A 24,567-nucleotide genomic window follows, 5' to 3' on the forward strand; every position below is an offset into this window, starting at 1 on the left:
CAGTGGTTGGACACCCTGGCACACCCATCCTCTCATTTTCTCTCTCTCTCTTTCTCTCTATGTGTCTTTCTCTCCTTGCAAATAAAAAGATAAATAAAATATTTAAAAATCAACAATGAAAAATATAAATGAGCACATCCACACCATATACAAAAACTTTGGGATATGATCATGAGACCAAATCTAAGAATTCATGAAATAGTAGAAGGGGCTGAGATAAAACTGAAGGCATAGAGAGTCTCACCAATTAAATTACAGCAAAACATCTCCCAAATCTAGAAAATGAAACAGACATGTAAACATAAGAATCATTTAGAACATGAAGTAGATATGACTGGAGAAGAAATTCTCTATGATGTATTATAGAAAAGAAGTTTAAAATACAAAGCAAAGAAATAATAATAAAAGCTATAAAGGAAAAATGCCAACTCACCCACGAAGATAAACACTTCAGACTAATATCAGATCTCTCACCAACAACCTTGAAAGCCAGAAATTCATGGAGTGATTCTTTTCAGTCTCTGAAAGTAAATTACTGACAAACAAGATAGCTATTTCCAGCAAAGCTGTCTTTTAAAGTTCAAAGAAAAATAAGGACATTGCAGGACAAGCACAGACTAAGACAGTTTGTGACCACTGACCAAACACTGCACACTACACTTAAAGCAACGCTAGACACAGAAGGCAATGAAACTCTAAATCTCAAGATCTCAGGAAACAAATTTCTTAAAAAGCAACAGTGTTGTAGTTACCTTCTTGTTGCTGGGACAAAGAACCCAACCAAAAGCTACTGATGGTAGGAATTATTATTATTTTTTATTTTGGCTTACAGTCTTCCTGGGAAGCTTCATGAGGGCAGGGAAAAGCAATGCAGGAGCAGAGGCTGGACATCATCTCTGCCACAGCTGGTGGAAAACCACAGCAGAAGCTCTAACACCCCTAAGCCTGCCCTCAACAACACACCTCCTCCAGCAAGGCTCCACCTCTCAAATTGTTATCAGCCGGTACCAAGCATCCAGAAAACACAAGCTTATGGATACATCTGCTACAAACCATCACAAAGAGGCAAATAAAAGACAGCAAAGAAGGAATCCAGAGTGTCTGGTACAGTAAACTAGAAAATTTCTAATTCTAATAGAAAAACAAAAAAGAGAAAAGAATTAATCCAGGTAAGCAGAAAAACAAAATTGCAGAAATTAGCAAATATTTCTCAATAATAACCTTAAATGTAAATGCTCTCAATACACCAAAAAAAAAAAAGATACAGGCTAGCTGCTACATCTGGGTTAAGAAATAAGACTTAGCTCTTATCTTCAAGAAATACACCTTACTGGCAAAGACATTGATAGGTCTATGGTGGATGTCAATCTATCAAGTGAATGGAAGCTGAGAATGGGCTTGTGTATTTTTGATATCTTTTAAAATATACCAAACCCAAGAAGATACAAAGAAAGCTGTCACCTATTAATAAGGGCAACATTTCATCAAGAAGATATAGTAATTATAAATATACACACATCAAATGTTGGTGCTGTCAATTTCCTAAAACCCTGTTGGTTATAAGCAGTCATACAGTTCTCATAGAACAATAATGGGTGAGGCCAACACCTCCCTTTCTTCTCTGGTTAGGTCATCCAAACAACCACAAAAAATTAACCAAAAAACAAATGAAGCTGCACTTTAGATCATCTGGACTTAACAGATATTACAGACTACTATATCCTGAAGATACAGAAAATATAGTCTCCTCAGCCTCCCATGTAACCTTATACAAAACAGAACACATTCTAGGCCACAAAGTAAGTCTTCACAAATACAAAAGAATCAACATAATTTCCTGGATGGTATCAAATCAAGGTAGAGTAAAACTTTACTCTTAAATATTTTATTTATGTATATTTATTTATTTGCAAGAGGAGAAAGACAGAAGAGAGAGAGAGAATGGACACATCAGGATTTCTAGCCACTACAAACAAATTCCAAATTCATGTGCCACTTTGTGCATCTGGCTTTATGTGGGTGCTGGGGACTTGAACCCAGGTCATTAGGCTTTGTAGGCAAGCACCTTCAGTGCTGAGCCAGTTCTCCAGTCTTGAATAATATATTATTGAATGATGGTAGATCACTACTGAAATCACAGAGGACATTAAAAAGATCCTAGAATCAAATGAAGGTATAAAACACAGCCTACCAGAGCTTTTGGGATACAGCTAAGGCAGTTATACGTGGGAAGCTGATGGCTATGAGGTTTTACATTAAAAAACATCCATAAATCAAAAAATGACTTAATAATGTACCTCAAGTTCTAAGGAAAATGAGAATAAGTCAGACCCAGCAAGAAGTAATGAAGATCAGGACAGAAATTAATGAAACAGAGACTCAATGAACAATACATACAATAAATCAAACAACAAATTGGTTCTTAAAAACAATAAGTAAGGGCTGGAGAGATGGCTTAGCGGTTAAGCGCTTGCCTGTGAAGCCTAAGGACCCTGGTTCGAGGCTCGGTTCCCCAGGTCCCACGTTAGCCAGATGCACAAGGGGGCGCACGCATCTGGAGTTCATTTGCAGAGGCTGGAAGCCCTGGTGCGCCCATTCTCTCTCTCTCCCTCTATCTGTCTTTCTCTCTGTGTCTGTCACTCTCAAATAAATAAATAAAAAATTAAAAAAAAAAAAACAATAAGTAAGACCAACAATCCTAGAGCCAAACTAACCAAAAGGAAAAGAGAAGACTTAAGTTAGAAATGAAGACAAAAGTAGGCTACGATGCATTCCAATGAAACTCAGAAGGTTGTTAGGTAGTACTTTGGAAATTTACCCTGCAAAAAATTGAAAAATCTAGAAAAAACTATCTACTTCTAGATATATATTACCTATAAAATTAACTCAAGAATATGTAAGCAAGTTAAAAGATCCTCAGTAAGCAATAGTATTATATCAGTAATAAAAGCCTTCAAACAAAGAAAAACTCAGGACCAGCTGCATTCACTGTCAAATTCTGCCACATCCCCAAGGAACTAACATCTATGCCCCACATGAAATAGGAAGGGAAGGAGAACTACCCAACTCATTCTACAACACTGGAATTACACTGATGCCCAGACTAGATAAAAACACAACACAGCCATGAACTGGAAACCAATTTCCCCAATGAATAAAAATACAAAAATTCTAAAAAAAAAAAAAAAAAAGTTTTTGGGAACAATTCAAGAACACAGTAAAAATATTGTATACTACGACTAAGTTTGTTTCATTCAAGGGATGCAAGAATGGCGTGATATGCACAAATCAATAAAAGTAAGATAGCAAATAAACTTAAGGACCAAGATCACATGATCATCTCAAGTGATGCAGAAAAGGTCTTGGGCAAAGTTCAATATCCATTCATGTTAAAATCCCTGAAAAGACACTGCTGTTAAGGCTGATGTTGACTACCCAAGACTTGTAAGGGTGCTGAAGGGAGGTGACAGTTGAGTCCTCTTCACTGGATGAAACATCTCCACTGGGTCTCAGGGAACATTGTGGAGAAGGTGATGTAGAGAATATTAGTGCTGCTCTCACTGTTGCCTAGGAAAGCTTCGTTTTGGAGATGGCTGGGGAGACTTAAAACCTTTCTCAAAGTGCTGATAATATGAGGCTGCTGATAGCTCAGTGCTAAATGAGACAAGTCTATCTCACCCTTCAAGGCACAGGGAACACCATGGATGAGGGGGGCAGAAAGAATGCAAGAGCCAGAGGGTGAGGAGGAGGATTTTGGGACACTGTCCTCCAGACATGAAGTGATTGGTGCATTCATGACTTCATAGCAGTTGTCAGCTGCTGTTACCTCCACAAGCCCTGCCCAATATCAAGTCAATTATCATTTCCACCTAGATGCTGGGGGAGGGAAAAAAGAATGAGACACCAAAATAGAAGAAGCACTACTTGGGAAGAGGAGGCAATTTAATGGACTAGGGACTGGGAAGGGAACAAAAGACGACAATGGGAGGGTATGATGATGAAATGACAGTATGTTCATGTAGGAAAGTCCGTAATAAAAAAGAAAAAAATCCCCTGAAAACCAGTGATAGTAGCAACATATTTCTGCAAAACAAAGACTGCATATGCCTAACTACCACCAACATTATATTGAGTGGGGGAAAAAAAGAAAGTATTTTTCTTTGAAATCAGAAGCTAGACAAGGGTTCCCATTCTCTTTGCTCTTATTCAGCACAGAGCTTAAAACCTTAGCTAGAGAAATAAGAGAAGAGAAAGAAAGAAAAATTGATACAAGTAGGAAGAGATGAAGTCAAATTATGTGTGTTTGTAGATGACACAATCCCATATCTAAGCCATGCTAAAGGTGTCCACAGAAAATGCTAAGCTTTGATGAGGACGTTCAGCAAAGTAGCAGAACACAAATTCAGCCTACAAAAAATGAGTAGCTTTTCTGTACGCCAATAATGAACTTGTTGAAAAAGAAATTGGGAAAATAATCCCATTCAAAATACCTTTCAAAATTGCCTAGTAACGAACTAATCAAGGAGGGGAAAGACACTAGCGAAACTGAAGGAGATGGGAGGTGCTCCACACTTATAGACGGGCAGAATTAAGAGGGGAAAAGTGGTGATGACATTATTGTCTTAGAGAGATGATTCAATTCTCATAGAAATTCTAATGTCATCACTCATAGAACTAGGAACAATACACCTAAAATTCATGTGGAAGCAAAAACAAAAAACAAACAAACACACCTACATAGGCAAAGCAATCCTAACCAGAAAAGGCAATGCTAGAGACATTACCAGTACCTGATCTCATATTATAGAGACATAGCAACAAAAACACCATGGTATGGGCACAAAGAAAACAGACATAGAGATCAAAGAATAGAAGACCCATAAATAAACTCATATAGTTACAGATTTTAAAAGGAGTTATGATGTCAAAGACATACATTGGTACTAAAATAGGATCTTCAACAAATCATTCTAGAAAAGTGGATATCCACATGTAAAATAATGTAACTGAATTCATATCTTTCCCCCTGCAGAACGATATTTAAAATAGATCAAAGACCTTAATGTAAGACTTGACTATCTAAGGCTGCTAAAGGAAAACATGAAAAGCATCTATACATACAGGCACAGTTAAAGACCATCTGAAAAGGACTTCAATAGACCAGGAAATAATACCACAAATTTGTCAAATGGGTGGTGTTTGGATACTGAAAATAGAGATTATTAAAACTTGCTTTTATTAGATATTATTATTTATTTACAAAAAGAGAGAGATAGAAGAGAGACAGACAGAGAGAATGGGCATCCCAGGACCTCTAGCCACTGCAAATGAACTCCAGACACATGCACCACTTTGTGCATCCAGATTTACATGGGTACTGGGAAATGGAACCCAAGTCATTAGATTTTGCAGACAAGCTCCTTAGCTTCTGAGCCATTTCTCCAGCCCAACAATTATTTTTAAAATATTGAGCTGAGGGCTTGAGGGGTGGCTTAGTGGTTAAGGTGTTTGCCTGTAAAGTCAAAGGACCCATGTTCGATTCCCCAGGGCCCACGTTAGCCAGATGCACAAGGGAGCACACATTTCTGGACTTTGTTTACAGTGGCTGGAGGCCCTGGCGTGCCCATTCACTCTCTCTTTCTCTCTCAAATAAATAAATAAATAAAATATTTTTAAAAATATATTGAGCTGAGAGTGGTGGTGCATGCCTTTAATCCCAGCACTCCGGAGGCCACCCTGAGACTACATAGTGGATTTTAGGTCAGCCTGAGCTAGAAAACCACACACACACACTGTTACTGTGTTCATAAAGTTGGTTTAGTATATAAGGTGCATCCCTAAGAAAGTGGCTGAGATATCCACTAATAAGCAGACCTAAAATGATTTGCAAGAAACTTTTGCTTCATACTCTCCCAAATAAAATTGATGGTACAGAATAGCAGAACACACACACACACGAGGAGATGGTCATAAGTCTTCAGAACAAAAGCAGACGATATATCTTTCTTGTTCATAGTTGAATTTCCCATACAATAAAGAAGGCAGATAAGGTCATACAGACAAAATTGATGTGCCCCCCCACCAAATACCTACACATTCTGGGAGACTTTAATGGTCTATTATTATTATTATTTAAAAATATTATATTTATTTATTTATTTGAGGGAGGGAGCGGGAAAGAGAGAGAGAGAGAGATTGAGAATGGGTGCACTAGGGCTTCCAGCCACTGCAAACGGACTCCTGATGTATGCGCCACCTTGTGCATCTGGCTTACGTGGGTCCTGGGCAATTGAACCCAGGTCCTTTGGCTTTTTAGGCAAGCACCTTAACCTCTAAGCTATCTCTCCAGCCCATGGTCTATTATTTTTAATACTAGTAGATTAGGTAAAGAAACACAAATAACACACACATAGCTCCTATTCTCTTGCATATGTTACACTAAAAATTTTATATGTATTAGCTCAGCCACCTCCATCCATCCCAGTTCTGCAGAGTGAATGCTATTAGTAAGCCAGTTTTATAGAACAGGAAACTGCAGCATAGAATGGTTTAGTATTTTGGCAGAGGACTTGTGTCTGGTAAGGGATGGAGTTGGAGTAAAAAGTTTGTCTAGGGGCTGGACAGATGGCTTAGAAGTTAAGGCATTTGATTATGAAGATTAAGGACCCAGGTTAGATTCCCCAGTACCCATGTGTCTAGAGTTCATTTACAGTGGCTAGAGGCTGTGGTGTGCCCATTCTCTCTCTTTCTTTTTCTCTCTTTCTTCATCTGCCTCAAATAAATAAATAAAATATTTTTTTAACAGCTGGTCTCTAGGGTTTGTGCTCTTAACCAGTTCACTATATTGCCTAGTGGTGCAAAGCAAAGACAGAGAAGGTACACATGTGCCACTGGTTTCTGCAGGGGTGCTTGTGCTATTTGTACACGTAATGTAAAATGCATATTTTCTATTCAGTGAATATTAGGGAAAATGCTCACAGGGTATTTTGAAATTCCCATATAAATGGACTACAAATGCTAATTATGTAAATCACATAATTCAGTGATAACAAAATAACACTAGACATAAATACCAAAAGTAATGGGGGTAAACATGGCATTGGGAATAAAAGGTGGGTATAAGATCTAATTCAAAGAGGAGCAACTCCAAGAGATGGCAGTTTGTGACTTGATGACTGTAATTTGAGCATGAAAGAGAAATGTTCTTTTTTTTTTTTCTAGGCAAATATATTCAACCCCAAATTGACTCAATATGATGAAGATAGAGATAAGTCATCAATGATTTTCAAAATGGATTCTTTAAATCTGTCAGTCCAAGATGGCTTTATGAGCAGGTTCCAGTAAACCCTCAGTGAACAGATGTGTGTGTGTGTGTGTGTGTGTGTGTGTGTGTGATTTCTTGAAGTAGGGTTTCACTCTAGTCCAGGCTGACCTGAAATTCACTATGTATTCTCAGGGTGGCCTTGAACCTTTGAACTCATGGTGATCCTCTTACCTCTGCCTCGCAAGTGCTGGGATTAAAGGTGAGCACCAACACACCCAGCCAGTTAACTATATTAGTTATTTAAATATTCCAGAGGAGAAAACTAGATTGCTTTCACAATAACTCTATTAGGCTAACAGTCTGTACCAAAGCCCAGGGACAACCTAGCTATCTCCCTTGCCAAAAGACACAGTTCATTACTACAAATGGAAAGTCCCCATTCTCACATCAGTAAACAACTTGAGTCAAGCTGTGTGTTTACACAAAAGAGCATACATAGTCAAGTAGTTTGTTTGAGGACTATAACAGTACAATCAGAGATGACATTTCAAGTCCATGAATGGAAGAGTGGATGTTTCAGAGTTGATGTTGAGGTGCTTAGATCCTCGTCTTTGTCAGATCCTCTCTCTCCTTCACCCTTTGCATACATGTAATTTCCATAGCTGGTTGTCTAAACCACAACAAAGGTACCGACCACAGGAACATTTAGGGAAATATTCTTGTGTCTGTGAGGTTGGAAGCTTCTCTAAGCAAGATGCGAAATCTAGAATCCTGAAAGAGATGACGTGTAGATTTGACTGTACAAATCTTTACAAGGAGAAACTTCTGTAAACAGCACTCTGACATTACAAATAGCAAGTTATATATGGAAACAGTTTCATGTGACACTGAGTGACAGAGGAGAGGGTATATGAGGTGATATTTATACTTTTAAATGATATTTAAAAAATGATAGCCTCCTAGTGAGTTTGGTTAACAATAAATAGGAGATAGGGTAGTAGAAAACACCAATTACTAAGGAATGCAAAAGGAGATTCCAAACAGTGTCAGGAGAGATGGAAAATTGTAAGGCAAGACTATTCGCAACTTTGTTTGGCCATATTGAAGAATGTAAATGAGATGGACAATTTCCTAGGAATATTTATATTTTTAAATTTCACTCAGGAAGTAGGACGTTTTTTGGTAGCACACACAGGTCTGGATAAAAATGCTGCTTACCTCTGACAAGCTGACTAGTGGAAGGAAGGTGCACCAGGGCCACCAGCCGCTGCTAATGAACTCCAGACACATCCGCCGCCCCCTTGTGCATCTGGCTTAGGTGGGTCTTGGGGAATCGAATCGGCGACCTTAGGCTTCGCAGGCAAACGCCTTAACCGCTAAGCCATTTCCTCAGGCCTACACCCACGTCTTAAACATAATTACCATGTGCTTTGAACAATATGTAACAGATATGAATTAATTGTGTAAACAGGTCATGGAAATAGTTGGTGAAGTCTCTGGAGTAGATAGAAGGTGGGCTAAAGGACGGAGTCCTGATGAAATCCAGAAGTATGTGCAAAACAAAACAAAACAAAACAAAAACAAAATATCATTAACAATCAGATTGCCCATAAAATTTAAGGACTACAGTCGAGCCCCACTCTACACTGGACGTTCATTCTAAGATCCCGTGTGTGTGTGTGTGTGTGTGTGTGTGTGTGTGTGTGTGTGTGTGTGTGTTGGGGAGCGGGTGCGTAGGAAACCCGAGGCAGGCAGAGCCACAAAGAGGCAGAAGGACGCGAGTTTGAGTCCTTACCTGCTGGTGTCAGATGTTGCCAAGGTCCCCTCACTCCTGATTCCACTGGCTGGGTGCCTAATCTGCCCATCACCCCGGCTCCCTGCTAAGTTGTCAAACAGGTCTGACCTCTCCCTGGGCTGGGGCGAGGGGGCGGGGCGGCGGCTCCTCTCGCCGCCAGCCGCAGGTAGGCACTTCCCCGCCCCCGCTGGCTGCCCCCGCCTTCCTCTTCCTCGCTCACACCCACCCACTCTCGCCTTTCTGGAGAGTCGTTCCCGGGCGCCAGCGGGCAGCATCAGCACCTCGCCGGCCAGGAAGAGTCAGCTGGGCTGCGCAGGAGACCCGCAAAGCAAGTGGAAACTGGGGAGCAATCTCGCCTTCCTCTCTCTCTCTCTCTCTCTCTCTCTCCCTCTTCCTCTTCCTCTCCTATTCCCACCGCAACTTGAAGGAAGCAGCAGGGAGCGATTCGAACAACCGACGCAGAGGTTTCATTTAGGGACGTTGAAGAAGTTGAGCCAGCCACTCAACAGGACCCACGAGGTTCGGGCTAACCCTGCTTCTGGCTTGGGTGCCACCCTGGCGGCGCCCTCGGGAAGTCAGCCTGCAGCCTCTGGCCGAGGGGATGGGCAACTCTGACCTGCTGTGCAAGCAATGGCACCACCAGTGCCCTGGACGCGGGGGGGCCTCGCTGGCTAAGCATCCCCACCAGGTAAGCGGACCTCCAGGGGTTTCCACTGGCCCACCTAGATGGCACCTTCAGCTCCCCAGAAGTGATTCTATGCCAACTCAGCAGAGGCAGGATGCAGGGCTGGTAGGAGAGAATCTGCTTTTATCACAGGAAACTGTGGGAGACTGGAATGGAAGGAGGATTTAATTATTTTTTAAGAAAAATTTTTTTTCGTTCAGGCGTGGGGATGAGATGCGTAGGGGCTTGGATTTGTGTCGGAAATGGTTGCTGAATGTGTCTAGGGTGTTAGGCGTCTGTTCTTCCTTTTTTTTTTTTTTTTTTTTTGCTTAAGCCTGTGAGAGTGGGCGATGAGATGTCGTGCTCCTGAGAATATGCACAAAATTGTAAAGAGCATGTGTGCGAGCATTTCCGAGGAACGCTGGAGAAGCACTTACCTCCGTAGCTTCATCTGACCCCCATACCCGGCCTTCTGCAAGGTGACCACCGACCCCTGGCAGCCACGGGCGCCGCCGCCAACCCACCTGGCGGGCGCGGTAGCGTCCCCGGCTGCAGCACCTTGGACAGAGCTCCCGGGCCGGGCAGCGCTCGCCAGCCCCCGCCGTCCCGCCGCCGTCTCCGCAGTGGGCGGCTACATGGCCATCCTTCAGCTCATGGCGAGAAGGGGCTCTCGGAAAGGCAAACGTTGGGGGATCAATTTTTGATCTGCTCCTAACTGCTTCCCGTGCCTGCAGAAGGAAGAGGCGGAGTATAAAGATATTCCTCCCCAGCTTCCGCCGATGCTGCTGCTGAAAGACGCAGCCTCCTTCTCTGTTTAGGGAAGAGTGTGTCCAAACTTTTCCAATCACTTGGCATTTTTGAAGTGCTTGCGATGTGCCAGCGCCCTGTGCCAAACGCACTGCGTGGTTTGCTTAATTTTTACAGCACACCACGAGCGTATTATTATGCCCATTTTCCAGCTGACAAAATTGGAAGAAAGAAGACCGGGAGGCTGAGGAAGTTGCCCAAGTTTGTACAACCCACAACTATTGTGGATGCAGCCTTAAACTCTATAGCAAGTAGTGGGGCCGTATGCCTGAGCAGAACTCCTTCTGTGAAGTAGCTCTAAGCATGGGTTCAGAGCAACATTATTGGGTCAAGGTTGTAGCATCTTTTTTTTTAAGTGTAGTGGTGGGCTGGGGGTACAGCTCAATTGGTGGATTGGCCTAGCATTTATGAGGTCCTGAGTTTGATCCCCAGAACCATATAAATTGAGTGTGAGCACACCTGCAATCCAAGAGCTTGGGAGGTGGGGACAGGAGGATCAGCAATTCAAGGCCAGCTTGGGCTGCCGGAGACTCTGTCCCAAGAAAGCAAAAGTGTACCCTTGGACAAAAACATGTGCCTGAACCTCAGTATTCATGTCTGTAAAATAATGCTTCTCTGGTGGAAGTGGAGGTGGGTGGTCAAGAGATCATGTAATGTGGAAGCAGTCAGTGAACAGTGAGCTGCAGATTGTGGTTTGGGGGGGACCCTAGAAAGGAGGCAACAGGTAAGGGGAAGAGCTAGAGGGCCCTTAAGGAGTGCCACTGTCACACTGCAAGGGGTCAGCAGTCAGGTCAGGGCTCCAGTAGGATGTGAGGTAAGCTTAACCCAGTGTACTAATTCCTTAGATATTTTTTTTTGTAGGTCTTCGTACAGGACATCCACACATTCCTATCAGTATAACATATCCTTATAACAACACTGCAAAACAGGCAGGATTTGGGGCTATTCTACTCATTTGGAAAAATGATTCTTTGCCCCATATTTCTTAGGCATCTAGTAGCACAGCCAGGATCAGAATCAATCCAGGACTCCTGCCCCTCTGTCTTGCAGTCCTCTCCACAAACTGGCACCATTTCTGAGGCTTGAACCATGAGTCACTGCAGCACTAAAAGTATATTTAGACAAGTGATAATTATTTGACCTCTTTTGCCTCAGCTTAATAAGTGTATATTAATTATTTTCCGTTTTGCTCCGAAAATAATTAAAACAACTTAGGAAGATTCACAAAGTGTCAGCTTTACACACAGTAGTAACTGAGAATTAGAAGCAAGATGAAAGCTATATCCAGAAATAAAACTAATACAATATTTGTATAGTTAAAAAAAAAAAAAAAGAACTAGATACAGCTAGGCCACTCCTGGGCCTGTACCCAAAGGACTCTCCACCTGATGATGGACATACTTGCTTGTCAGTGGTTATTGCTGTGTTCTTCACACTAGCAAGGAAATGGAATCAGCCTGCATGTCCATCAACTGAGGAATGGAGAACGAAAATGTATTACATATAAAATTGTAATACACAACTACTAATAAAAGAAAATGCATTATATGTAATGGAATCCTATTCAGACATAAAGAATGAAATTGTGAAGTTTGCCGGAAATGGTTGGAACTTGAAAATATTCTATTAAGTGAGGTAACCCATGTGCAGAAAGACGAATGTCGCATGCTCTCTCTCATATGTGGGATCCTAGCATAGAAGCTTTATATATGTGTGTTCATGGGTAACGGAGAATGAGTAGATGGTAGAAAACCAGAAGGGAGCTTATGAGAGGAGAGAAAAGATGAGTCTTTAAGGAAGAAGGGTGGGGAAGGTAGCAGACCACAAGTGATAGGAAAGTGAAGGGCAAATACAGGAGGGGCGGGTGAAACTAGGGTGGGACAGGTGAGGGGAAGGAAGAGGTTGACCCAAAACTAAATTCAGGTGTTAATACAAATATATAAAAATATAAAAGACCCAATATGTGTCCTGGGTGCCTTTTGAGTAGAGCATGAAGAATTTTAAAGATATTCACAAAAAACCCCTGCAGACCTTTATCTGTCACATAATGCAGTCTTTTAAACCACTGAAAGATTTGTTGCTCTGCCAAATGAGGGAAGATAATTGGAGATTTTGGTGTAACCGCAACTGAAGAAAGGGACAATAAAATGAATGGCATTTACTGAAGCAATTGTTACTTACAGAATTTATTATTTTTATGGAAAACCAGATCACATTTAATTGTGACAGTTGATATTTTAAAATTCTACAAGTTTTTGACATTTTCCCTCTCACTCTCAATTTAAACTTTTTAAATGACCGAGAAACATCACCAACCACAAGTTAATGGGTTTAATAAATTTACCTCTTCAGTTCCTATTTGTAGAACCAATAGTCCTGTGAACTACCAATCAGACCTGGCAGTGGCCAACAGTAAATTTTCATCTTCCAAAGTTGAAAACTTCAGATTCTCCAAGAATTCTGTATTCAGTGGTGCTTGTCAAGAATTTGTATTTCCCTTAGCTGGGGAACTTTAAATGTGCATGTGGGGAGGGGGGAACTAATTTTCCCTTCAAGAGGAGGAAAGAAAATCACGGAGAAATGGCTTTGCATTTAAGGCGCTTGCCTGTGAAGCCTAAGTACTGAGGTTTGATCCCCAGCATCCCTGTAAGTAAGCCAGATGCACATGGTGGCGCATGCATCTGGAGTTCGTTTGCAGTGGCTAGAAGCCATGGCGCGCCCGTTCTCTCTCGCACTTCCTCTCTGTCATAAATAAATAAATATTTTTTTAAAAAAATTAAAGAAATAGCGCTGGAGAGATAGCTTAGCTGTTATGGTACTTGTCCACAAGTCCGTGCTTGACTTTCCAGATTCACCTAAGCCAGATGCAGAAAGGTGAGGCTAGCACAAGTTAGCACATGCCCAGTAGGTGGCGCAAGCGTCTGGCTTTCCATTGCAGTGGTTGAGGCCCTGGCAGGCTAATCGCTAATCCTCTTTCTCTCTTGCACTCTCTAAGATAATAAAAATAAAAATAAATAAAAATAAAATTTAAAGAAAAAAAAAACAGCCACTTTGGCCATGAGGTCTATCCTGTGCCATCTCTTCAGACTCTTTCTTTCTTGCAGCAGAGTGAGACCAAACCTGACCTGGGTTACGAGCGCCCACCCAGACCGTGATGACTAGGAAGCGAGGGAAGAGAGCACCTGAGCTGCCCCCTCGCCTCCCACCTCCAGTGCATGTGCTTCACCGAACAACACCCGCAAACCCTCAAAACCCAGCGGTTCGACTTACAAAACCCCTTCATCCGCAGGAGCTGGAAGGCAGGAAGGAGAGGTGGGAGGGTAATGGCACAGAGAGAACAGCAAATCAGTCCAGGCACAGGGGCTGGAAAGTGCTAGGAAACATCTCTGAAGCCTGTGGTCCCTTCAGACTCACAGTAGTGGTAAAACCGCACCTACTGGTGCCAGAATGATTCTGCTGTAACGAGCATGATAGACAAAGATCCCAAGCCCTCAAAGAGAAGGCATGGTCAGAGGGCTCTTGGCAGAGGGTCTTGACTTCCCTTTCTGGGGGAGGAGAGCAGAGAACTGAGCTGCAGTGGCCTCCATCCAGTTCCACCCCTCCCCTTGGCATGGGCAGCAGGGGACGTGGTGGCCTGATGCAGCCTTCAGTTTGGCCAGGGCTGGATGCGGTGAGGGGAAACGTCTCTGTGCAGGTTGAGTTGCTCAGGGCCGACTGCAGGGAGACTGTCTTGTGGAATAGTCTGTTGTTTAAGAAGACCACCAAACAGGGCTAGAGAAATGGCTTGGTGGTTAAAGATGCTTGTTTGCAAAGCCTGCTGGCCAAGGTTTAATTCCCCTGTACCCATGTAAAGCCAAATGCGCAAAGTGGCATGTGTATCTGGAATTTATTTACAGTGACATGAGACTGTGGTATGCCCACACTCTTTATTCTCTGTATCTTGCAAATAATTTTTTAAAAAATTAAGGGCTGGAGGAATGGCTTAGTGGTTAGGGCATTTGCCTGCAAAGCCAAAGGACCCAGGTTCAATTCCCCAGGACCCACGTTAGCCAGATGCACAAGGGGGCAAATATGTCTGGAGTTCAATTGCAGTAGCTGGAGGCCCTGTCATGCCCATTCTCTCTGTCTCTCTCCCTCTTCTTTCTCTGTCAAATAAATAAATAAATAAAAATAAAAATTAAGTCTTAGGAAAAAAAAGATCACCCAGGCATGCTTTCACAGGAATCTTTGTTTCATTGACACTGTTGATGAATAAATTAAACAGGATAGAGGAATTTCACCACTAATAATGTAGGAGGAATGCATTGCCAAGGGCAAGCCAAATTTGAAGTAGTAAGGCCAGTCCTTCCCATGTTTGACAATTGCTGGTGCATTTCCGTTCCACTGAATCAATGATACGCCAAGCAGAACAGTGAATGAGACGTGACCTATGCAGTTGACTAACCAGCTGACCCACAAGGTGGATGGGAAGAGACTCACAAACATCCCTTGGATAAGGAAAAGAGCCCGTAGCCAAAGGCTGAAGAGCAATTATATTTTTGACACTAGTGAGTGGTTTGAGGCTTCCTTCCTGATACTCCAAATGCCGGCTCAGCTGTATCTTAAAACCAAATGGCATTCCCAATGTTGCTGAGCCTGAACAGGGGGTCTTAGAACAGAGCACTGAAAGTGGATGTGAGGATGAATTCCAGCCCTGACCAAACACCTCCACGGAGTGATGGATCAGCCATGATGTGGGCTGTAACTGGCTGGGGCACAGGACAAACACTCACTAAGACAAGAGGAGACTGAACCAGAGTGCTCAGCCATTCCAACCAAGCACGGCCCTAGAAAATTCTATTCCCAATATGTGGCTCACTCCCCTGTGTTCATTCTAGGCTCTGGGTTCTCCTCTGTGCCAGGACACAACTTGTCCTTTGTCACTGCTGCTCCTGTCCCTTTTGCTGGATTTGAACATCTAGTTTTGAGATGGCAACAAATGCTCCAGATGGAGTCTTTGATTCCCGTTGGTCTATTTGAGACTTCTGACAACTGTGAAGAGGTGAGCAATAGAAAGTGACAGAAAGAATACAACAAAACAAAACAAAACACAGCATCACGACATAGCTCATGTATTTTGCATTTACTTGCAAATACATATCCCTACCTAGGCAGGGTAGTAAGTCACATGTGTGAATAAAGTTAGTTGTGAGACTGTGGGGACTGGCAGTGTCTCTACAAGCTGAACAGTGACTGATCCATCCTAATGCACTCAAAGAGAATAATCCAAACAGTCCAGTAGTAGATGATTGTAAGTCAAGTAGCTCTCGGGCCTTTAGTTTGCAGACTCGGTGTTCACAAGTCAGACCAAAGACCTGTGAAGCCACAGGAATGAAAGGCTCCGGATTTGGAGAGAAAGGGGCTTGATTCCTGTGATCACAGTTTACAACCCATCACTGCTAGCGATCCATGCATGGACTGACTCGGTCTTGGTATAGGCTTTAGTTCAGTGTCGTGGTACCGGTTTATATTCCCAGCAGGTTCCCGTTGCTCCCCAACTCACGTGTCCTTGACTCTGTCAGCGTCTAATGTTAATTATTCTGGTGAGGGGGTAGTGGAGTCCCACGGGGTTCTAATTTGATATTCCTTGAGTGCCAAGAAGGCCGAGTACCTTTTTTTGTGCTTATGGGTCATTGTGTATCCATTTTGAGAGGAAGTGATTTGCAGGCTTTCTTTATATAGTCTGGATGTGACTCATCTTCATTTCACTCCCCTCTTGGATGATGGTTGATGTTCTTCTTGATTACAAAGGAAGTAACGTTTGAACTGATGTTTGAAGGATGCTGAATAGTCAGAGAAGAGAGGGAGCCCTTATAGTTAGAATCATGGACAGTGCCAAGAGGGAAAAAGAAGTATTGCATTTGAGAAATGCTGATGTTTTGAGGTAGGCATAACTGATGGGAACTGGAGTCATAGGGGATGATTCTGGAAAGGTGACCTGGGATCAGGAAATGAAGGACTCCCTTGACGGGATGGCAAATATTTTCAATGGACATTCTCTTTCCTTTAGCTAGTCTTTGGAAATTCTGCTTTGGAGATATCCAGAGCTTGGAGACTGAAAAGCTTATTAAAGTACGTATGTCCTTAGCATGGCCTCCTCCCTGGGACCACTGAGGAGATGAGAGCAAGAAAGAGAGAAAGCATCGCCTTCACCTGCATGTGTGTGCACACGCGTAGAAGATCAGTGAGAGACTGGAGGTGAAGTAAGGAAGGAGATGGAGGGAAGCTACCTTGTTGCCAATATATTCATTAACATGTAATGCCCTCAAGTGGTGACAGTTTTGAAAAAAAAAAATCCTGTTGAAACAAAAACAATTGCAACAAGATTAGACCCAGAGTCACCAGCACAATGCATCCAAAGAGGTGGGAAATGCTCTGAAGCAGAAAGACACAATGCTGTCAATCTTAGGGACTTCCACATATGAGAGTGCTTCAAAGAGGACAGGCGTGGGTGAACACAACTCTCCTCTTTAGTTATGTGGGTGTGGTTTGGTTTGTTTGCTTGTTTTGATTTTTTGGTAGGGTCTCTTTCTAGCCCAGGCTGACCCAGAACTCACTATGTAGTCCCAGGCTGGCTTTGAACTCACAACGATCCTCTTACCTCTGCCTCCCCAGTGCTGGGACTAAAGGTGTGCACTACCACGCCTGGTGGCATGGTTTTATTTTATTTTTAAATAGCACATATCTATTTATGGGTTAAAGTGTTTTTTTTAAATTTTTTGTTTATTTTTATTTAGTTATTTGAGAGCGTCAGAGAGAGAGGAAGAGGCAGATAGAGAAAGAGGGAGAGAATGGGCGCACCAGGGCCTCCAGCCCCTGCCAACGAACTCCAGACGCGTACGCCCCCTTGTGCATCTGGCTAACGTGGGTCCTGGGGAGTCGAGCCTCGAACCGGGGTCCTTAGGCTTCACAGGCAAGCGCTTAACCGCTAAGCCATCTCTCCAGCCCTAAAGTTTTTTTTTTTAAGGAAATGTGTCCATCTCTCAAAGTGAGTCAAGAAAATATTTTGCCTTCAAATTTCATATAGAACCAGACACTGAGAAGCAGTTGCTACTGGGAAGTGGAGGACTTGAAAGTGGGGGAGACCCCATGAGGAAAGAGCCATGGGCTCATGTGCCCGATGAGAGCCAAGTGCTCAGGATGTCCACGTGGAGAGACTGTGCTGGAAGGATACAAGCCAGGGCGATCCGCAGGCGGGCGTGGACACCCACACCAGTCAGCCTGTCGCTCCTTGTTTGGTGTGGGCATCTCCAGCACATAGCATAGAGGTCCTGAGCACTTGGACTACGTGATGCCTCTAGGGAGAACCCGGGTGTGACAAAGCTCAGTGGAAGCAGCTTTGGGTTGAGCTTCATTTCCTGGTTTTGTGAGCAAGAGTGTCACCCCCTTCTCCCTGCTCTGCCCCATAGCAATAGACCAGAGGGAAGCGATGGCATGGCCTTGTAAGAGCTGCACTGGATGAGGAAAATGAGAATACTGACACCTGCTGGAAAACTGTGGGAAGTACAGCCTAGAAAGGGACGACTAGACTAACTTCATTTTAGAAAGCACTTTAAACTGTTTTCGCTCCATGACCAGTGACTCATATTCATCCCAGGACTGTAGAAACAATAAGAAAATGAAACCCTCCTGAATCCCATTAAATAAAATAAGGATTACTGTTTTGGTGTATTTTCTGCTGCTCTTTGTTGTTTTGCTTTTTTTAAAAAAGGGATTTTATTATTTATTTGAGACGGGGGAGGGGCGGGGGAGAATAGGTGCTCCAAGGCCTCCAGCCACTGCAAACGAGCTCCAGGTGCATGCGCCCCTTTGTGCATCTTGTTTACGAGGGTCCTGGGAAATCGAACAGGGATCCTTTGGCTTTGCAGGCAAATGCCTTAACTGCTAAGCCATCTCTCAAGTCCCTTTGTTTTTCTTTTTAAAAAAATTATATATTTGCATGTGTATGTGTATGTATGGGTGCATTAGGGCTTTTTGCCACTGCAAATGGAATGCTAGATGCTAGCTCTACTTTGTGTGTCTGGCTTTGCAAGCTAGTGCCTTTAACCACTGAGCCGTCCCCCAGGGCCCCCACTCTTCTTCTTTCTGGCATGTGCGTATGTGCGCAGTGTGTGTCTGAATGTTCATCAGTGTATGGTACACATGTGGAGGGGGTATGTGTGCACACGGGTGCATACTGATAGAGATCAGAGGCTGACATCTGTTGTCGTCAGTTTCACATTGCTGGGATGAACATCCAAACCGGACACAGTCTATGATCTGGGGGAAGTTCTACCAAATGGCAAAGGAAGCTGGCTCCCATTCATAAATCCAAGGAGAGAGAGAGGGAGAGAGAGAGAGAGAGAGAGGCCACCAAACAGCCAGCACCACAAGAAAGCACGGCCAGGGCTCAAAGCCTCCCTACACCCCTTTAGACTGTAATTCAGATCCTCCCCCAGTGACATGAAGCCCCTGTAGCGGGGGTCCTGCTAGGGGCTGAAGCCGCCGCCTCAACTTCAATCAAACACTTGAGTCTACGGGGGTCATGCATTCAAACCACCACAGCAAATGTCTTCTTCAACTGCTCTCCACCTTTATTTTTTTTTCTGAGACAAGGTCTCTCGTTATACCAGAAACTCGCCTTCTGGGCCAGTCTGTGTCTCCAGTGCTATGATTAGCATGCAGGCACCGCCACGCCTAGCTTTTACATGAGTACCTTGTGTGGCAAATGCTTTCCTGGCTGACTTGCCACCTCCCCAGCCCCTCTCCTCGTCGTCGTTCTGACACATCAATTGCAACAAGACGCTTGGTGAGTATTTGTGAAGTAGCCCATTCATTCCGTGTGACTTGTCGCTGAGAGCTGAGCATAGAGCAGTGAGCGAGGCAGGCACGGTGTTTCCTAAACTGACCTAAATGTCTATGTTGGTGATGCAGAAGAGTCAACATAATGATATCTTGCATTTTAAAAATAGTCACTGTAGCTGGGCATGGTGGTGCACACCTTTAATCCCAGCACTCGAGAGGCAGAGGTAGGAGGATCACCATGAGTTCGAGGCCACCCTGAGACTCCATAGTGAACTCCAGGTCAGCCTGGGCTAGAGTGAGACCCTACCTAGAAAGACCAAAAACAAAAAAGCCACTGTATTATTTTAACTGATTTCCACGTGGCAAAATGTTTTATACTCGGGCTGGAGAGATGGCTTAGCCGTTAAGCGCTTGCCTGTGAAGCCTAAGGACCCCGGTTCGAGGCTTGGTTCCCCAGGTCCCACGTTAGCCAGATGCACAAGGGGGCGCACGCGTCTGGAGTTCGTTTGCAGAGGCTGGAAGCCCTGGCGCGCCCATTCTCTCTCTCTCTCCCTCTATCTGTCTTTCTCTCTGTGTCTGTCGCTCTCAAATAAATAAATAAAAAATTTTAAAAAATGTTTTATACTCACTAATCATTCAGACTTCAGAGTGACCCTATGAGGTAGGTTGTTACAACTCTATGGAAGTTGGATTCAGGTGTTCCCCCTAAACGTATGTGTTCTGAATGCTAGGTCCCAAGCTGGTGATGATTTGGGAATTGGAGGCAGTGTATTATTGGGGTGGGCACGTGGGTGTTGTAGCCAGCTTCCCCTTGCCAGTGTTTAGCACACTCTCCTACTGCTGCTGTCCACCTGATGTTGGCCAGGTGATGCCCACTCTCTCTGTGCTCATGCCACATTTTCCCTGCCACCATGGAACTCCCCCTTGAGTTTGTAAACCAAAATAAAGCTAGATTGGGTCTGGTGCTTTCTGCCAGCCACAAGAAGCTAGCTGTAACAGACGCCTGGGCCCCATTATGAGGAAAGTCACTCATAAACATTAGACAGCCTAGCCCAGGCCACACAGCTTAGGATCAGGCTGGGATGTGATTGTACTTAGACCCGGTGACAACCATGCTTCAGAGCGCAGCGACACAAAACATGATATGTCCCCCTCTTGTTTCTTTGCTAGGTCTGATTGCCCCCTTCCCCCACGCCGTGCCTTGGAGATCCTAAGCTGTGGCCAATATGATGGATGATGCCACGGAGCTGAGGACTGACGGAAACTCCCTCCTGAAGGCTGTGTGGTTGGGGAGGCTCCGGCTGACCCGACTCCTCCTGGAAGGGGGAGCTTACATCAATGAGAGCAACGACAAGGGTGAAACAGCTCTCATGGTGGCATGCATCACCACACACGTGGACCAGCAGAGCATTAGCAAGTCCAGGATGGTGAAGTTTCTGCTGGACAACAGGGCAGACCCCAACATCCAGGACAAGTCGGGCAGGACGGCGCTCATCCACGCATGCATCAGAAGGGCAGGGGGAGACGTGGTCTCCTTGTTGCTGGAGAACGGAGCCGACCCCAGCCTCGAGGATCGCACGGGGGCCTCAGCTCTGGTTTATGCCATAAATGCCGACGACAAGGACGCACTGAAGCACCTCCTCGATGCCTGTAAAGCCAAAGGGAAGGAAGTGATTATTATCACAACGGACAAGTCATCCTCAGGTACCAAAACCACCAAACAGTATCTTAATGTCCCTCCTTCGCCCAAAGTGGAAGGCAGACAGTCGCCTCCCCTGTGCACATCTCCTTCTGACGTTGAACTGACAGCTCCGGTCCTGGCTTCTCCACCTAGTGAGAAAGGTGACTTCTTCAGCATCCAAACGGGATCCCAAAGTGGTAATACTCCTAAGGTCCTCAATGAGCCTGGATCACCTACCAGGAAAGTCTCTAGTCTCAAAAGAGCCCGTTTGCCCCAGCTGAAGAGGCTCCAGTCTGAGCCCTGGGGCTTGATTGCTCCGTCTGTACTGGCGGCCTCCAAACGTCGGGATGAAACTCACAGCACCAGCACAGACAACGAGGTCATCAGGAGCATCAGTGACATGTCCTTCCCTAAAAGGGGACCCCTCTCTAGAGCCAACAGTATTGATGGTAAAGACCCCACACTCTTCCTCACAGTCCAGGAACAATTTGGGAAGGTTCCAGCCCCTTCTGCTGCAGCATCCTGGAAAGTAGCCTATGAGAAGGGCCAGGCTCCTCACCCACGTCTAGTCAGAAGAGGAACACTTCCGGTTGATCAAGAGAAGGGTGGGGCGTGTCCTCCAGGACCTTCAGCTCTGAAAGAGCCAACATCTCTCAAATGGCTAGAAGATGATCTCTACGGCTTAGACTTACAGCCAGGGGCTGAGCCATCCAACTCCACGTCCCTTGAGGCAGGCAAAGGACCGTTAGATAGAAAGAGGCTCAACAGCTCCCACCTGTCCCTTTTCCACGGCTCTCGGGAGTCCCTGGACGCTGTGTCCAGCACGTCTCCTGGCTCCGTGCGCCGCAGGCCACCGCATCTTTTAGAAAGACGAGGTTCGGGAACTCTGCTACTAGACCGCATTGCTCACACGAGGCCTGGCTTTCTTCCACCTTTAAATGTCAATCTGAACCCACCGATCCCAGATATTAGATCCAGCAACAAACCTGCTGCTCCTCTTGCTAGTGGCTTAAAATCTATGGTTCCTGTAGCTCCAACTTCACCAAAGAGAGTGGACTTGAGAAGTAAAAAGAAACTCCTCAGAAGGCATTCTATGCAGGTCGAACAGATGAAGCAGCTATCTGACTTTGAAGAAATCATGACCTAGAACTTTCTAGAAAGGGTCCCTCAACCCCCTAATCTAGATAGTTAATGGAGGAATTGAAATCTAGACTAATACAGCCTCACAGCTTCCTTTCATCCCAATGATTTCTTAATGTTGGTATGCAGCAACATCAGAAAAGATGGGGATGGGGTGCCGCCGCTCTGTTTCTGAGAGGAAGCACCTCTTCTGAGGTAATCCCCTGGGGATTTTATAGGCCTACTTCAAAAGAGCTCAGGATAATTGGGTTTTGGAGATGAAGACACAAGAAAAACAGTTCTCCAAAAGGAAAAAAAAACCTTTGTAGTTCGAAGGTAACACAGCATGGATAATGATCTCAACTGTGGACTCTTGGTATTTTTCTATGTGATAAGCTGAAAATCTGAATTTAAATCACAAGCTAGTATTTGGAGTATGCCATTTGTAGTCTATAAAGTGCCTAAAAAGAGGATGATGTTTTGTTTGCTGGAGGAGAAGCCAAATGCTCCCCCTTTAAAAATTTCTTGCTGTGTTGTGTGCACTGTCAGGAACGGTAGGGACAATCCAGGGCTCCAGGAATATACTTTGTTCATGTATTGATGAATATGTGCTCTGAGTCTCCATATATCTTACTGTTGTGGCTCTGCTCTGACATGACATGATAGTGGTGACTCAGAGATGAATTTTGTTTCAGAAATGAAACTTTCTCTAGACACTGACACAGGCTCTGTGTTAAAACATCATGAAAAGATCACGTTGGACTTGAACATAGTACAGCTGACATAGCAGGCCCACAAGAAATGTTTCCCATGTAATTTTATTTATTTATTTGAGAGCAACAGACACAGAGAGAAAGACAGATAGAGGGAGAGAGAGAGAATGGGCACGCCAGGGCTTCCAGCCTCTGCAAGCGAACTCCAGACGCGTGCGCCCCCTTGTGCATCTGGCTAACGTGGGACCTGGGGAACCGAGCCTCGAACCGGGGTCCTTAGGCTTCACAGGCAAGCGCTTAACCACTAAGCCATCTCTCCAGCCCTCCCATTTAATTTTTAAGACAATTTGGTGAGATCTACAAATGCCAAAGCAATGAGCTGGCCGGGTAATGCACAGGTTGAACGGCAGCTAAGGGAGGTCCAGATGGAAGGAGTGGGACCGTTTCAGTTCTTAGCCTAAGATAAAAAAAAAATCATTTATTTGTGGAAACAAAGGGAGAGAGAGAGAGAGAGAAAGAGAGAGAGAGAGAGAGAGGGAGAGAGGGAGAGAGGGAGCATATCAGAATACCAGGGCCTCTTGCCACTGCAAATAAATTCCAGATGCATGCACCACTTTGTGCATTTGGCTTTATGTGGGTACTGGGGAATCGAACCTGGGTGGGCAGGCAGACTGAGCAAGTAAGCGCTTTTAACCACTGAGCAATCTCCCCAGCTCCAGCCCTGTACTTCTTATGGGGTGCAATCTGTCATTTCCCCCTGCAGTTATCAGGCTAATATGAAGACACTATGGTTTGTTTCTTTGTCTGAATTATTGAGGGCCTGTAGTGCTGGTAGAAATGAGCTGCAGTCTTCCCGAGGCAGGAACAAGCCCCCGAGGATGGCCACACGTAGCTCATTTGGTGTCATGTAGCCCACATTTTATAGAAGGATATTCCTATTTCTTTCTCTCATTTCATTTTCTTATGCAAGAGAGCGAGAGCAAGAGAGAGAGAGAGAACTGGCATGTCAGGGCCTCCAGGCACTGTAATCAAACTCCAGATGCTTGTGCCACCTTGGGCACATGTGTGACCTTGCGTGTTTGCATCACCTTGTGCGTCTGACTTATGTGGGACCTGGAGTGTCAAACATGGGTCCTTAGGCTTCTCGGGCAAGCACCTTAACCGCTAAGCCACCTCTCCGGCCCTCTTTCTCTCATTTCTTCTCCTCTCATGCCACCGAGGTGCATTTGCTCTGTGTTTGAGTTCTATATCCCCATGGCCAGCATTGCTCAGAGGAGGAATACAGGCTTCACGTGTGATACATTTTGCTTTGCACCCTAGTCCCATCATTTTCAAATTGTTTGACTTTAGGAAAGTGGTGACAGTACTTTGAGCTTCCATCTCCTTTGAACTTAATCCCTGGTAAAATGGGATTAATAGTGTTCATGAAATTGTGGTAAGGATTAAATACAGAATATAAAAGTGTCTGCTTTTGTGCTTGACACAGGTATAAGTCATTAAATAATAATCTATTTTTAAGACTTCTGATGCCTCCCAAATCTCCAGCAATAAATAATACCCTACACAGAATGGGGCAAGGTCTAGCTGAAAGGTTCAAGCATCTCTGTGGGACCTCTAGTGGTTACATAAATGTTGGTTCCTCAAAACTCATTGGTAAAGCAAAATAAAATGGCCACAGAGCCCTCATATTACACCATTTCT

At 44.4% G+C, this 24,567-nt stretch overlaps 1 protein-coding gene, 1 long non-coding RNA gene and 1 pseudogene across 2 annotated transcripts; 1 reads left to right on the forward strand and 2 right to left on the reverse strand.

Moving 5' to 3' along the window:
- Positions 1 to 7,158: 7,158 nt before the first annotated feature.
- Positions 7,159 to 8,784, reverse strand: LOC123464074. The gene is made up of 2 exons (XR_006639333.1): positions 8,483 to 8,784; positions 7,159 to 8,035 (listed from the first exon to the last, which is right to left on the reverse strand). It is a non-coding gene; the product is annotated as an uncharacterized LOC123464074 (long non-coding RNA).
- Positions 8,785 to 9,488: 704 nt separating this feature from the next.
- Ankrd34c (ankyrin repeat domain 34C) lies at positions 9,489 to 22,181 on the forward strand. The gene is made up of 2 exons (XM_004660445.2): positions 9,489 to 9,747; positions 20,524 to 22,181. The coding sequence occupies exon 2, from the start codon at positions 20,580 to 20,582 to the stop codon at positions 22,179 to 22,181; it is 1,602 nt and encodes a 533-aa protein (XP_004660502.2). The 5' UTR covers positions 9,489 to 9,747; positions 20,524 to 20,579.
- Positions 11,196 to 19,229, reverse strand: LOC101609667 (annotated as a pseudogene).
- Positions 22,182 to 24,567: the final 2,386 nt, after the last annotated feature.

Source organism: Jaculus jaculus, chromosome 10 (genome assembly GCF_020740685.1).
Source record: "Jaculus jaculus isolate mJacJac1 chromosome 10, mJacJac1.mat.Y.cur, whole genome shotgun sequence".
Lineage (NCBI taxonomy): Eukaryota > Metazoa > Chordata > Mammalia > Rodentia > Dipodidae > Jaculus > Jaculus jaculus.